Genomic DNA, 14,851 nt, shown 5'->3' on the forward strand with positions numbered 1-14,851 from the left:
TAAAGGGGATGATCAACCCACCTGGCCCTATTAAGATCCCTCCTTAATTGAGGTCAAGATTGATTAATTGCCTCCAAAGTCAATGCCAACAATGGACTACGCCACCCAAATATGAAGTTTGATGCACGCCAACTGTTATTTAGAGTGTTGCTTCAGAGTTCTTTATAAGCTTAAGTTTGACCAAGTATCCATAATATGCACATTCTAATCTCTTCAAAATAAACGAAAACAAAGATCTCTCTTTAGAGATTACTCGAATTAATGGTGATAAAAACTTCAGATTATATTCATCTTTTACCATTTCCCAGAAATTGTATGCATAGAACCTGCCTCATAATGAATCAAGAAACATGAACACTGAGAACATGAACAAAAAACAAGAATAAGCCCTTAATAATACTATTATTAGTGGAAACTATACAAACATACTTGTAAAATTTCAACTTCCATAATGAAACAGGATCGAAAAACCACTAATTCAGCGTTCTCTAGTTGCCCTAATCTCATCGATTATAGTTAGTACGTACATTGTTTCATTTACACATCTACCAGCTGAAATGACTTGGCCAACTTTGGTTGTCCTGCACATACTCGTCTGTAGAATCTGTTTCACTCCCATTATCGTATGAACTATCTTCATCTTCGGAACTGAGTTTGATTCGATCAGCGTTTTTAATGAGCCAGTAAGTGAACTCAGGAGAAGATGCCAGCTCAGCAATCGATTGTCTGGTTGACTCTTCTGTAAATTCCTCCCATTCTTCCTCTGAAAATTTCTTTCTGGTTGGAATCTTGTGATATGTGGAGTAAACATCATCCCGGCCTGTATTGTTGAACGGCGAGCTCATTCCTTCAATGATCAACAACAAAATGAATAAATAAGATGAGCATGTAAATCAGTAAATGTATCATTTCTATTTATAAATTTAGAGGTGAGATGGGCGGGTCAGATAACAAGGAAATCAAGTAACTTTTTTAGTACACGTTGAAAAGGATTGGATTGGCTACTTGACTCAGAAACACTTTTTGTCCAAAACTTTTTAGTTCTTTAATAGAATATAGCTTTATGAACAAAAGGGTGTAGGAGGTTATATACTGATTAACTCATATGCATTAAAACTACACTTTACACAGTTCTGTTTCCCTATCAGTTAACTACTGTAAATTAATCTCACTTATTAAATATGAAACATAACCCGAGTGAACCATTATAAATAATGGGTTGAAATTGCCACCATTGTATAATCCTAATGAAGATTTATGAAAGTAAATAATTGTACCTTTGACAGGGGAGTTGGCCCATTTGACAGGGGTATTCCAGCGACTTCCCAAAGGCCTAGTCTTTTTTGGCCGGGTCAAGAATTCATTATGTCCAACCTTTGGGGTTGTTTGTTTAGTACTAGCCCGAAGATTTCGCTTCCCAGAATATGAACGAGCCCTGCATTAAATCAGAGTTAAATATACATCCATTTATATCGTTTAATTGCAGTTTTACAGATTTCATGTTATACTTATTAATCAATATAACTTGTAAAGTCATATTTTTTTGCAATTAGAAGGTACCCGATCAGATTATTGTAGTTACTTACTGATGGTTAAACCAGTTCATCTTCTGAATTACAAGACAAAATGCCAAACAAGATCCCACTGTCACCATCGCCAAAGGGGTGTCCCTGGTGCTCTGAAAGTAAAATAAATAAAATTGACCTGAGTTTTTCATAACCATAACATAACTATCTGTGCAAAACTGCAAATAGATAACTAGGTAATGAACCAGAAAAACTCACCATCAATATACAGGTGACGGCAATAATACGCATGGACCATTTGACAAACTGAACTACGCCATCATAAACTTCACCATCATTTGAAATGATATATCTCCGTAGCAGCCAATATCCAATAGCAGCTCCTAAGAGTATGATTCCAATCCCAGCAAAACAATAAACCTGCAAGTTAAAGGTCATAAACAAGAGTCAGTTCCAACAAGGAGACATAATAAACCAGTCATAGGTGTTGGTATAGTAAAAAAGATGTAGATTATCTCTGAAACGAGATTGCATTGTCTGCAATTCCTTAAGGATCAAAAACTAGCAAAATAACACATTTACTGTGAAGTAATCAGATAATCTGGAAAAGATGGACTTACAGGATTCTGCATTTCTGGACTTATCCCAAAGTTCAGAAGAATATAATTAATATATGTTGAGAGCCAATGAACCACAACAGATCCTGCTCCAAGCTGCAAAATTACAATAAGACAATGTATAAACAACACATATTTTAGATACCACAAATAATCCTTATGAAACTGGTATACAGTTACGTGAACTACATAACTCATAAAGATAAAGAAGCTTAACAAGAGGGAAGGTTAGAGAAGATGTCAATAAGAGCATACACATGGTAATCCTAATGCAATCTTATGTACTATATATTTTTGTAACTTTCCTTCTTTTCAATTCATAAGTCCAACTATTAAATATTATATAAGGAAATGATACACATGCTTGAGAAGGTGAAACCGAGAGGCAAACTGCATTGGAAAAAAAAACTTACTGCTGAAACCATTATACTGAAGTAAAATGTCTTTCTCCTACCCAGGGGTAGCAATTTCCGAACCTGTTCACAAGATAAAGATAATTACAAAATTAAATCCCTAGAGAATTTTATAACATATGTAACGAACAGTACTTTTTAATGCTCTTTTTATGCATTCTTATGCTTAGCGAAGGAGAAAAAAGTACCTGATAAAGTAATATGAGTACAACAACTACAACTCCAATAGTCATACAACTGGCATAGTAAAACGGGACCCATTCGCTGACAACAGGGGCAAAAAACAGTAACACAACGCCTACAGCCAGCAATGCGTAACGCCATCTTTGTTGCACTGCATACCACACAAACCACCAAAACAATTAAGTCAAAACAATATGAGAGTAACAAATAACAAACGCTGGTTAACAACCGCTACCTTCTTCAAGAGAGGCAGTTACAGAACCAGTAACACGATCGTCATATTTCACATCAATATACTTCTGCTCGTAAGGTGACATAGTCACACTCCATATCCCATTCTGCAGATATCGCCAATCATCCGTCTCACATTTACATAACCCTAACGACGAATTCCTGCTAAAAAACGTCATTAAAACACAAGCACATACACTCTAATCAAAAATGTTAAAAGCAAATGACTATTTCCATTATTATTATTACCTGTGAAAACAAACTTGAATCCTGTTATGCCATTTCTTAAGGAACGATACCGAAGGCGTCAATGTTACATTATACACACTTGTATAGTACTGAAGCTTGTATCGAGATACACCGAATACCGGAACACGTCCACACGATATAGCACCTTTTGATTGTTGCGTATCGCCATTTATTGGCACCGGAACAACATCTATACTTGGATTCCCAATACCAATACCTATAGTCACAAATGTTAACAACAGTTAGCATCTCACTACAACTCTAAACCCTAAAATAGCATAATTAACATAGTGAACAAAACCTTAAATGTAACATAACACAGTGAAATTGAAATATTTAAGTCACATTTACAAACTACAATTTAAATATACGGAGTACGTCATTTGAATATAGAAATTAAGTTAATTAAAAATCATATTGAATGTAAACAAGTAGAAAACCTAATGGAAAATAGTGAAATGAGTGTACCTGGAGAAGGGGGATTATGATCAAGGCAAAGTGATATCCAAAGGAAAGCGTAAGTAATGCAAAACATGATAAAAGTGGAAGTTGGCGTTATGAGTTTAGCCATCGGAGCGTTGGATGAAGATGAAGGCTACTAGCTTTTATTAGTGATACACCGCGTGTGACGGCGCGTAGCGTAGCGACTAGGCGGTGATGAGCAGAGTGTACGTACATATATACCAGTTTATATATTTTTAAATTTTAAATAATTAATTTTAAATAATACTAACAATAATTAGCTTCGGGCATAAGACCACTCCCAACCATGACGCACTTTCTCCCCAGGACACACCGTCACGTCAGCGCCACATCAGCTTTCTCTCTCCATTTATTTTTCACTTCATCCTCCTCACACACCACTACCAATCATGAAATATTTTTTTCCCATCACATACTCACAAAATTAATTAATTAATTAATGTACAAGTTGTTAATAGTATTAGTACAAGTAAATAAAGAACAAAAGTAAGAGAAAAAAAGTCCGGTCCTCAAAACTGCATGGTGAAGAAAGAAATGAGGGCTGACCTTTTGAGAGCGGATGAGGAATGAGTGAGGGCACACCAATGTCAATGGCGCCCTAGAGGGCGGAGCTCAGGAAGCTTGAGGGCGGAGCCCGTTGGGAATGGTCTAATGCAAATAGATGTGATTCAATGCTAGGTTCTATTTTCATAGTCTTTCGGATTATTTTTTATTTTTCTTTCCTTTCAAAAAGAAAAAAAAAAAAAAACTGACGAGAAGTTAGAGTTACAAAGCGTAAAAAAAATACAATGATTATTACACCCTCAAGCTACTCACTACACAACCTCTCGACAATCAACTGGACGATTGACTAAAAAAGTCTCACAATAAAATCCATGAACCGAAATCCTTGCTTGAATTAACCTTCTAACAAGAAACATAAAATCATTATTTGAATTTAGCTAACCTAACCAACGTCCTTCAAAGCAACACCATCTACGGTCACAAGACCCTATGAATTCAACTCCAAGCAAGGGCAAACATTGTCATTATCATCATATAGAGCGCAAATCAAAACCTTGTGTTGTAGCTCATGTGGTAGTGGTCTTCCTCTCTTAGCGAGAGGTCAGGAGTTCGACTCCCGTGGGGTGCAACATTGCATACAAGGTTGCCCCTTTACCCTTGAATTCCATCCACGGGTGTCTTTCGCACATCACGTTGCGGGGGCAGTGGGGGAGGGGGCTTTTACCGCCCATTCCCTCGGATTGGGACGAGTTTCTCCCTGGGCAGCAGTTGGGGGCGGGTTATGCTACTGTGGGAGATGAACACGTGGGTGGTTAAGTCCCTCATGGGTGATCCCGTACTGCTGTTAAAAAAGATATATATTGCGTAAATATTTGATACTCCATTGTCCTAGAGAGCGTAAATCTTTGACACCACTTAATTTTATCTTGATACTTTTTACAACGTTTCTTTCTTCTAATGAAATTGAAAAATGGTACCAACTAGTTGTGGAGCCCTCGCTTCGCGTCGGGGGCTCCGTTTGTTGATCTATTTTGTAAAAAAAAAAAAAAAAAAAAAAAAAAAGATTCGACATCTAACATTGAAGGGTTGTTCCTTTGTGAAAATTGCTTCTTTTAGCGTTCGGGTTTTTTTTTTTTTTAAGTTAGTTGATCTATTTTGTAAAAAAGAATATTTTTCGACATCTTTTGGTAGCATTGAAGGGTTGTTCCTTTTATGAAAGTTGCTTTTTTATCGTTTGAGACAAAAAAAAATAGCACAGTAGTAGCGTGGTGAGTGTTATTATTCAATATTTTTAGTGTTAGTGATGGGATAAATAATATTTTAGAATATAGGTATAAAATGGGGGGGTTCGATTTGTATTTTAATGAAAGTTAGGGGTTGGGTGTGTGAAAAATGAAATATTAAATAGTACTATAAAATGGGGGTTCGATTTGTATTTTAATGAAAGTTAGGGGTTTGATGTGTGAAAAATGAAATATTAAATAGTACTATTCATAACTAATAAGACAAATTTGGTCTATTAGTTATAAAAAATAGTTGTGGAGCCCTCGATTCGCGCCGGGTGCTCCGTTTTGAATGCGAGTTAAAAAAAAGTCTTTCCTTTTGTGGATCTATTTTGTAAAAAAGAATTTTTTTTGACATCTAACATTGAAGGGTTGTTCCTTTTGTGAAAGTTGCTTCTTTTAGCGTTAAAGTTAGTTGATCTATTTTGTAAAAAAGAAAAAATTTTGACATCTTTTGGTAGCATTGAAGGGTTGTTCCTTTTAAGAAAGTTGCTTCTTTTATCGTTGGAGACAAAAAAAAAATGTAGCACAGTAGTGGCTTATGTGGGTCCTATTGTTTGAGCGCATTGTAGAAGCCGGTAAAGCGTGGTGGGTGTTTTTGGTGTTAGTGATGGGATAAATAATAATTTATAATATAGGTATAAAGTAAGGGGTTCGATTTGTATTTTAATGAAAGTTATGGAGTTGATTTTTAAAAAATGAAAAATTGGATAGTACTATTCATAACAAATAAGACAAATTTTGTCTATTAGTTATATTGGTAATGGTAATAATAATTGTTTCATTATCCAAAAAAGTATTAACAAAATTTAGTGAATTAAAAGATATTCAAAAATTTTGTAGTTTTATATTCAATGTTTTTTCTAAAAGGTTATCCCTAAGTGATGGTATTACAAATTTGCAAAGCAAAATCATTTTAATGAATTAATAATTTAATATAGATAAAATTGTCCATTTCGTCCCTGTGTTTTCTACTTTTTGCCCGTTTCATCCTTGTATTTTATTTTTTGTATTTTTCATCTTTAAAAGCATTTTAAAGTCCCAAATTCATCCCTCGCCCTAACGAAGGTTAATTGAGTCCGTTAAAACTATCCACATCGACTATCCACGTAATCTTTAACTAGTTAAATTACAAAAATCAATTAATTAGTTAAAGTCATGTTAAAATCATGTCAGTCGAACAACAAGCGTTTAATCTTGAACATACAGTTTACTAATGCCTGGAAAAATCATGTTAAAAGATTATCATTAATCATTGTAGATTGTCAAATGCCACAGTTGCATATCTAATTATTGACGTTAATTCATGTCACTCCAATCCTTCACAAGGATAGTATATCCTCTCAACATCACTGAAATAGGCTATAATGCATGCGTTTTAGTACATGTCAAAACGGGTCGGGTCACTTATGGTTTACTTGCAACGTTTTCGTCCAGTTTTTTTAAACACGCTCGATGCATAAATGATATTACAATAAGGATAGCGTTATAAAACTGATCTAAACTATGCATTAGGTTTCAGATTGTCATCCTTTAAATTTCTTGATCTGTAATACTTATGTGCAACAATGACAATACTTAATTTTTTGGTGTGTAATGTAAACTATATATGTTATTCAATGGATAAATAGAAGTTTTTGGTTATTAGCCCTCACATTGCAGCCTTATTTGTTCCCTCTGAGAGTGCAAATGTGACTTTATTCTTTTCTGTACAAGTGTGGCTTTCTTTTTATTTTACAAAAGACAAAAGTGATTTATAAAAACCAAGGTGTTTTTATTATTTTGCGAAGAGATTCAGTATTGCAATATGTAGTATTTTAAACAAATTACATAGAGTTCAATATGCAAATTAGTTCGTTATCCAAATCAGTTCGTTTTATTAAAACTTTCAAGTTTTATTAAAACTTTCAAGTTAAATCTTTGTGTAATGGTTTGAAACAAGAAATTTTAGTACATGTCGGGTGGAACTATAGATGCACAAACCGGATAAAAAACCGGATTCGGACAAAAAAAAACCGGATTTTTTTGTCCGGATTTTTCGGAACCGGTTCCGGATCCGGTTCCGGTTCTCGGCGTCGGATTTTTTTCGGATTTTTTTCCGGAACCGGTTCTTTTTCGGATCTCGATCGGATTTTTTCGGATTTTTCTTGGACTAGGATTCGATTTTGCGAATTATATTTTTACCGGTTCTATTTTTTTTAACGTTTGACAACAATAATATAATCGGTATAAAGAAAAGTTATAACGCTCAAGTGCTCAACACAATAGATAATATAAATAACAATATTCGAACAATACAATTATATAAATAACACTTTTATTCGAACGATACAATAATAAAAATAAAAACACTTTTATTCGAACAATACAATTATAATTAATACATTTCGAGCTTCGGCATGGCCATCACCCAATAATGTATTAAGACTAAAGTATATCGAGCTTCGGCATGACCATCACCCGTTATACTTTAGTCGTCAAATGACCCAAATGTGTTATCTTGTTGAGCGCGTTGAGGATTGTGCCTTCGATCGTAGTCTTCAAAAGCGGGGTCATCAACTAGAGAAAGGTAAGCTTGTTGGTAACCCGATACATTCATTTCGGTTTGGTCCATATCAAACGGTTCATAGTCACCTTCATCCACTTCGTTTAGTTCATTGTCGGAATTCTCTTCAGTTGTTGTAGGCGATAATCCCGCTAAATTTTCTTCAAACTCTATACATTCTTCAATGTCGTTATATAACGGACCTTCTAATGAAGTTTGATCTTGTATCCTATCTACCCCATCCAAATAATCTTTCAAACATACACATACTTTCACAGCTTGGGGGGTAAGTCTTGACCTTCTTTCCGATATAATTCGACCACTCAAAGAAAAGGCCGATTCGGAAGCTACGGTTGAAGCTTGAACGGTAAATAAGTCACGAGCCATAATGCTTAATATTGGATATGTGTCTTGTTTTGTTTCCCACCATTTTAAAATGTCAAGGTTGTTAAATTGTTCTTCACTCACGTTTAGTGCAAAGTTTGTCATCTTATAATTTCCCAACTCGCTTGTGGGTACCGATGTTCGTGCGCGTTTGGAAGCGTCTTCACGTACCAAGTTAAAAAGACTTATTTTGAGGTCTCGGCTCCTTCGAGAAGATGATCCGGGTTGGTCAACAATTGGATTTGATTGTCGACCATATTTTGTTGCATAAATACCAAACATATTCTCAAAAACATCATTAAAAGCGTGTACTTGGTTCAAAAGATAGTTGGGTTCGTCATCAAAAACACCATGCACACAATCAAAGTTGGTATATATTGTTGTCATCAATCGTTCAACCCCATTAAAATTTAATCGTGGGTCAAGTGCGGCCGCACATAAAAATACCTTCGGTATCTCTCCAAAATATTTTTTTAGTTTTTTTCTTATATGAAAAATCGCTTGTCTAAAAATAACATTATTTGAGTTCACAAATTCGCATATTTTTTCCGTCATTATATAAAATTGTTCTAAAACTAGTACGCTAGTTGGGTAATAAACACCCGATAACATTGTTGATGCCTCTTTAAAAACTTGTAAAAAACTTGTTAATGATTCCAAGTCATCCCATTCGTCGTCACTAATTGGTTCGGAAATTCCCTTTCTAAGTAGTTTTCTATTAAAAGCGATTAACGTTTCATGAACTTCATACATTGTGTACAACGAGCTTTTTCCGCACCATCCTTCATTACACACAACTCGAATTTGGACCAAACGTCCCCTTTTCGCTTTGTTTCTTTTTTGTAATCAATATCGGCCGTAGTGTAGCCTTGTGAAGATGTTCCAACGGAAGCGGAACCGGAAACGGAAGCTTGTGAATTATCCATTATGGGATAATTAGACTAGAGATTAGAGAATATTTAGTGATTTAGAAATAAATATGAGAATGTTTGTTGGTGCATTTTCAACCAAGGCATTACCATGTATTTATAATGGACTTTGTGGGGTTAAAATGGTCAAAAAAAACTCAAAAAACTGCAAAAAAAAAAGGCTGAAAATGCAAAAAAAAAAAAAAAAAAAAAAAAAACTAGTTTTTTGAAAAACCGGATCGGATCCGGATCCGGATCCAAACCGGATCGGATAAAATCCGGTTTATATCCCGAAAAAATCCGGTTTTCTTGAAAAACTGGATCCGGGTGGAACAGGATCGGATCTCGGATCCGGATCCGGTTTTTGCTGTGTCCGGTTTTGCTTGGATCCGGTTCCGGATCGGATCACCGGATCGGATCTGGATCCGGTTTTTTTGCCCATCTATAGGTGGAACTATAACGGTGTAATGTCAAAAGTTAAATGTTTTATATATAATTAGTATCTCATAATGTAGATGGTATAAAAAAAATATAAACTTCACCAATTATTTGATTTTATGTGTTAAATATACACTTTAGACAACTTTAGTTGAAGATTACATGGATAGTCCCGAATAGTTTTAACGGACTTAGTTAACCTTCGTTAGGGTAGTCCCGAATAGTTTTAACGGACTTAGTTAACCTTCGTTAGAGTGAGGGATGAAATTGGGATTTTAAAAAGCTTTTATGGATGAAAAATGCAGAACATAAAACACAGGGATGAAACGAGCAAAAAGTAAAAAACACAGGGACAAAATAGGCAATTTTGTCATTAATATAAATCTACTAATTCGGGTAAGCTTAAGTTGATATAAGCTTGAGTTGATTTTCTCTAATTTAAGCTTGCATCACTTGTTAAGTGTAATACTCTATAGTTCTTTGATAAAGTGCTAAATTCTTTCATTTAGTTTTTGTTACCTTCTAAATATTGATTGATAAATTTGGCATCTGTCAAACTTGTAGACACTAGTTTGTCAATAAGATTGAAACAGAGGCTGACAACAGATGACTTTTTGTAAATAAATGGGCAACTCAGGTTGGGACTCGGCGTTGGAAGCGCTCTACCATGGAGTGCCACCGTTAGGGTGACCGCTGGCGGCAGAGCAATTTTATAATGCAAAGATTGTCATTTGGCTAAGAATTAGGTTCAGATGAGAGCTTGACAATTCCACTACAACATGAAAGATAATGAAGCCTTTATATGTATAGCATAAACTATAAAGTTCCTACAGCAAAGAGTCAGCACTACAATAAAGCAAGCTATAATCCAACTAGTGAAGAAAATTGCTCTTTCAACAACCAAAAAACCTTCTCAGGATGTCAGTATAAAAGCAATAGTTAAGGGGGGAAGATACAACAAAGACTATCTCCAACGAGTAAGAATGAGATCACCTAGCCCATCTCAAGATAACAATTACTACAATGAGTGTAAGGATCATGCCTGCATATTTAATCCACTGATCAACTCGATTCCGCCTTTCGATGATCCTCAACACAGAATTAGATAGCCCCAATGTGTTGAGCACGTCCAATGCCTTACGTTGAGCTCCCTGCACAGAATTTTAATCTTAAGTGAACTATTGCATATGCTTTTGATGAGTACAAACCAGATCAATTCAATTGTTCAAGTTAAACTATGCAGATGGACATTTTACTAGAAATACAATGCAGAGATGGTGAGAAAAACAAACAGAAGACTAAAGTTATCAGCCCTCTGGTTCATTGATATACTCGACAGTTTGGTCCCTTATTTTTCTTTTGAACACACTATGAATTGCAACGTTTCAAGGTAAGAATAATTTATTTGCTAATTGCTAGCCATACAGATACTCAAAAAGGCCTTGCAACGTTCTTGGCAGTATCAGATAGCCAGTATTTGTATGTAGTCGAATATTCAAGATACTGAAAAGTGAAAACGAAATAGAAATAGAAATCACAATAAATACAGTGCGCAAATATGCAACTTACCAATGCAAATTTGATTTATTACCAACTATGTTATCGATATGTGATTATAACGGGTTTTTCATGAAAATACGCCAAACTGCCATAATATTGTACTTTGGTGAACATCTTATTTGATATACAAGTCCATATTTTAGAAACACTATAAGAATTTAGAAGATCGACTAATCATCAAAATAGAAGGGAAAGCAGAAAGCTTGGCAGACATTCTAGAATCAAAGTTTAAAGTAATAGTATGAAAACTAAATCTGAAAAGGCAAAATAACCAGTGCTGTTTGTCACATTCTAAATAACAGAATCCATTACTTATTCCAAAACTCCCGGGGTCTGATAATGCATGCAAAAACTCTAGGTTTCAGGAAAATTATATGAACTATCGAAGGTTGCAAGGATTGAAGGAAAATACAGATTAAAGGAAAGAAAAAGTATACTTATAAACATTTCAATCTATATACAGAAAATGAAAAACTAAACAACCTTTAAGCGCTCCCTTTGTTCAGAGTATTTAGCAAGAATGGCTGCTCCAGTTGCAGAAGCCTCTTCCAACATTCGGGAAGAGTTACGTGCAGACTCCATTGCTTGTGCTTCCTCATCAAAAATTCGCAAAACATGAGATGATTCACCATTCTGAACCGAAATTAAAACAAAAGCACAACTTTTATCATAAACGCCCACAATACAGAAAACTAACATATTACCCCAAACATTCTTAGCATGATAGCACAATAACCTAAATAAATTGAATATATACATACAGCTCTTCCAAGCAATTCTGCCCTCTCTTGTGCTTCCTGCATCCGCCTCTGTTGTCGCTGCATATACCGATCTAAACTTTCTCTCAACGAATCGGCCTCTTCTGCTACCTGCTCCACTTTCCTGCCATATTTTACCAGCATATCAATGCTTTTTCAAATCTCATCTCATATTTTACATGAAATTTCACATCTGTGTTTCATATATTCTTCAGTACAGTGCAAGTTTTCATATCAAATTAACCTTCAGAGTTTGAAATTTATAACTACAGCTTTGCCGGATCACAACATTTAATAACCAACAATATCGTACAATTAGACTACAGTGATTCCAATACGTACGTAAATCAGTATTAAATAGGGAATCAATCACATAACAAAACAATCCAGTAACATAAAATTCAGATCGCACAGCGTAGTTACCGTACTTTTAATTATATAACTACATAAAATTAGTTTGATGTGATTCCTGCTAATCCAAGCTGATTTGAATACATCGATACATCATAATTACAAACAAATATGAAAAAACCTAGAATACGAACCTCTTCCATAGATCACGTTGAGGTTTCGATGCAACAGATCGCCAGAGGCCGTCCATATCTGAGCATAGGGTTTGAATCTGAGAGATATCTCGCCGGACGGAGACTGATAGTTCCGGAGAGTCGACGGAACCGGCGAGCCGTTCGAGTTTCTCCAAATCATCTCTGGTTTTCAACAATAACCGCCTGGATCTCTGATACAGCTCCGATAAAGTCCCTTTTCCATCTACAGCCATAGTGAAACGACAAGAAGCAAAATTGATTATGGAGAGCAACCTGCAACCGAGAGACGAAAATTTTACACGTTTAGGCTTTATATTTCAAATAACGACAATTTACGTCCTAGTACTTTTTCTTATGTTATAAAAACTTGAGCTGTTATAAATTATAAGTCGACCAGAATACTACTCAATATACTACAAGACTTGTTACTATCGGTTATAAACTTTTTGGTACATATGGTACGCATACCCGATTAACTTGTGTAGCGCACCAGGCATACGTTGTCACATACGCCACATAAATAGCGCTCCACAATGTTCGGCGCGCGGATAAAAACATAGCGCACAAAGTTTGCAAGCGCTGAGACGACGTACTGACTGTCAGGAAACGCTGTAGCTAACAGGGTGTATGTGGCAGACAAGATTCAGGTCCGACAAAATGTTTTTTACTTTTGTCGGTCCTCCTTACACAAAAGCGTACTATTTAACAAACCACGATCCTCTGGCCTTATACGTGGCAGTAGATGACAAAGAGGATTACCATATAAATAAAGGGTCCAGTTACAAACAAAAGGATCGTCACCCGTCCAGACTAACACATACACTATTTTTTGTATCAAAATATAATAGACATAACGAAGCTACTTGCCCAGCGCCACTTTTACCCGCACTATCATAGCACATCACGAGGCCTACACTCGGTCAACAAGTAACGTTCTGTGAACATGAAACCGAGAACCCGTCCTGAGCCATTGATAACCGACTATCCCGTCGATGGTGGGTCGACATTTAACCACCCATGTTGAGATCCTCATCTCACAAGGGGTTTTTCACGGTACATCGGACCGGAAAGTTAACCTCGAATGACCCTTAAATCTTCCTCTATTGTTGATAAGCATGGACCGGGCCCGACATTTCTATTCTATGCTTGATCAATAAGAATGAAAGATGGATCATGATTAGTGGGTAAATTCAATGACAGTTTGTTTAGAAGTGTAAAGATTGATTTTTTGTAAACTTAGTCACCAATTAAGTAGGTTTATCTTGCTATTAAGGTTACTTATTTACTGTATTAGAAACTTTAACTATCAAGAATAATTAACTTATAATCTAGTATATTTTATCTAATCTAATCTAATTTAATCTATCTAATCTAACTATCTAATCTAGCTATATATAATAAGAAAGTCATAATTAATTTTAATCGCTAAATGATTATTCTAAAACACAATTTCACGATTGATTTGAGTGATGGTATCATATTTGTCTTTCTCCTATTTTTAAACTATCTAGTCTAGTCTAGCTATATATTATAAGAAAGTCATAATTAGGCTTGCGTAATTTTAATCGCTAAATGATTATTCTAAAACACAATTTCAGCATTGATTTGAGTAATGATGTCATATTTGTCTTTCTCCTATTTTTAAACTATTGATGAAAAAACAAAAAACTTAGCGGACGAACAAGTAACTCAAGAAGGGCAATTACTCAAGAGACAATGACCAAAATACCCTCGAAGAGTATTGTGAAAAGATAACTCACTCCAAAAGGAACAATAAGAGGTGTAACTCAAGAGAGGCAGCAGGCAACTTTAGGAATTACGAAGTAGTATATTGGATAATATTCTAATTAATTAATCTAAAAGAAGTTAGTAATATTAATGAAGTTAACCTAATTAGCCTTACTATTGTCCATACTACAGTAAGGCTAACTACTAGAGTTCACAAACGACCCTACAGTAAGCAACAATGCTTCGAGGTCCACTACTAATAGCATGGCCCCACAACCCTCTTAGGCACAACGGATTAGAAATCTGTTCCCATGGTTCTTCATTGCTAGTTCACATTGTTTTACTAAACAAGACCTGCAAAACTCATAGTTACAGCTTTCTAGGTGGTAACCAACTTCAACATCACATAGGAATATGGGACAGGAGGATGTTTCACTTATAATAGGAGTAAAGCTTGTGGTCCTTACATATTGTTACCATCTAGTTAAGCCAAACA

The 14,851-nt window shown here is 35.3% G+C and overlaps 3 protein-coding genes across 3 annotated transcripts; all 3 read right to left on the reverse strand.

Annotated features, from left to right (window-relative positions):
* Positions 1 to 268: 268 nt before the first annotated feature.
* LOC139896117 (uncharacterized) lies at positions 269 to 1,673 on the reverse strand. The gene is made up of 3 exons (XM_071878701.1): positions 1,587 to 1,673; positions 1,278 to 1,435; positions 269 to 847 (listed from the first exon to the last, which is right to left on the reverse strand). The coding sequence occupies exons 1-3, from the start codon at positions 1,652 to 1,654 to the stop codon at positions 546 to 548; spliced, it is 528 nt and encodes a 175-aa protein (XP_071734802.1). The 5' UTR covers positions 1,655 to 1,673; the 3' UTR covers positions 269 to 545.
* Positions 1,674 to 1,730: 57 nt separating this feature from the next.
* Positions 1,731 to 3,790, reverse strand: LOC139899985 (uncharacterized). Its single transcript, XM_071882806.1, has 7 exons — positions 3,688 to 3,790; positions 3,220 to 3,436; positions 2,975 to 3,132; positions 2,745 to 2,890; positions 2,557 to 2,619; positions 2,147 to 2,239; positions 1,731 to 1,946 (listed from the first exon to the last, which is right to left on the reverse strand). The coding sequence occupies exons 1-7, from the start codon at positions 3,788 to 3,790 to the stop codon at positions 1,731 to 1,733; spliced, it is 996 nt and encodes a 331-aa protein (XP_071738907.1).
* Positions 3,791 to 10,636: 6,846 nt separating this feature from the next.
* Positions 10,637 to 12,895, reverse strand: LOC139896118 (membrin-11-like). Its single transcript, XM_071878702.1, has 4 exons — positions 12,628 to 12,895; positions 12,086 to 12,206; positions 11,808 to 11,957; positions 10,637 to 10,915 (listed from the first exon to the last, which is right to left on the reverse strand). The coding sequence occupies exons 1-4, from the start codon at positions 12,858 to 12,860 to the stop codon at positions 10,754 to 10,756; spliced, it is 666 nt and encodes a 221-aa protein (XP_071734803.1). The 5' UTR covers positions 12,861 to 12,895; the 3' UTR covers positions 10,637 to 10,753.
* Between the last annotated feature and the right edge of the window lie 1,956 nt (positions 12,896 to 14,851).

The sequence above is a fragment of the Rutidosis leptorrhynchoides genome, chromosome 3 (assembly GCF_046630445.1).
Source record: "Rutidosis leptorrhynchoides isolate AG116_Rl617_1_P2 chromosome 3, CSIRO_AGI_Rlap_v1, whole genome shotgun sequence".
Lineage (NCBI taxonomy): Eukaryota > Viridiplantae > Streptophyta > Magnoliopsida > Asterales > Asteraceae > Rutidosis > Rutidosis leptorrhynchoides.

Coding starts and splice junctions, on each gene's coding strand:
- LOC139896117 (XM_071878701.1), bottom strand. CDS start 1,654: ATGGTGACAGTGGGATCTTGTTTGGCATTTTGTCTTGTAATTCAGAAG. Junction 1,436..1,586: donor ATGAACTGGTTTAACCATCA/GTAAGTAACTAC, acceptor GATTTAATGCAG/GGCTCGTTCATATTCTGGGA. Junction 848..1,277: donor GGCCAACTCCCCTGTCAAAG/GTACAATTATTT, acceptor TGATCATTGAAG/GAATGAGCTCGCCGTTCAAC.
- LOC139899985 (XM_071882806.1), bottom strand. CDS start 3,790: ATGGCTAAACTCATAACGCCAACTTCCACTTTTATCATGTTTTGCATT. Junction 2,240..2,556: donor TCAGTATAATGGTTTCAGCA/GTAAGTTTTTTT, acceptor GTAATTTTGCAG/CTTGGAGCAGGATCTGTTGT. Junction 1,947..2,146: donor GTCCAGAAATGCAGAATCCT/GTAAGTCCATCT, acceptor TTTAACTTGCAG/GTTTATTGTTTTGCTGGGAT.
- LOC139896118 (XM_071878702.1), bottom strand. CDS start 12,860: ATGGCTGTAGATGGAAAAGGGACTTTATCGGAGCTGTATCAGAGATCC. Junction 12,207..12,627: donor CAACGTGATCTATGGAAGAG/GTTCGTATTCTA, acceptor AAAATATGGCAG/GAAAGTGGAGCAGGTAGCAG. Junction 11,958..12,085: donor CAGAATTGCTTGGAAGAGCT/GTATGTATATAT, acceptor ATTTCGGTTCAG/AATGGTGAATCATCTCATGT.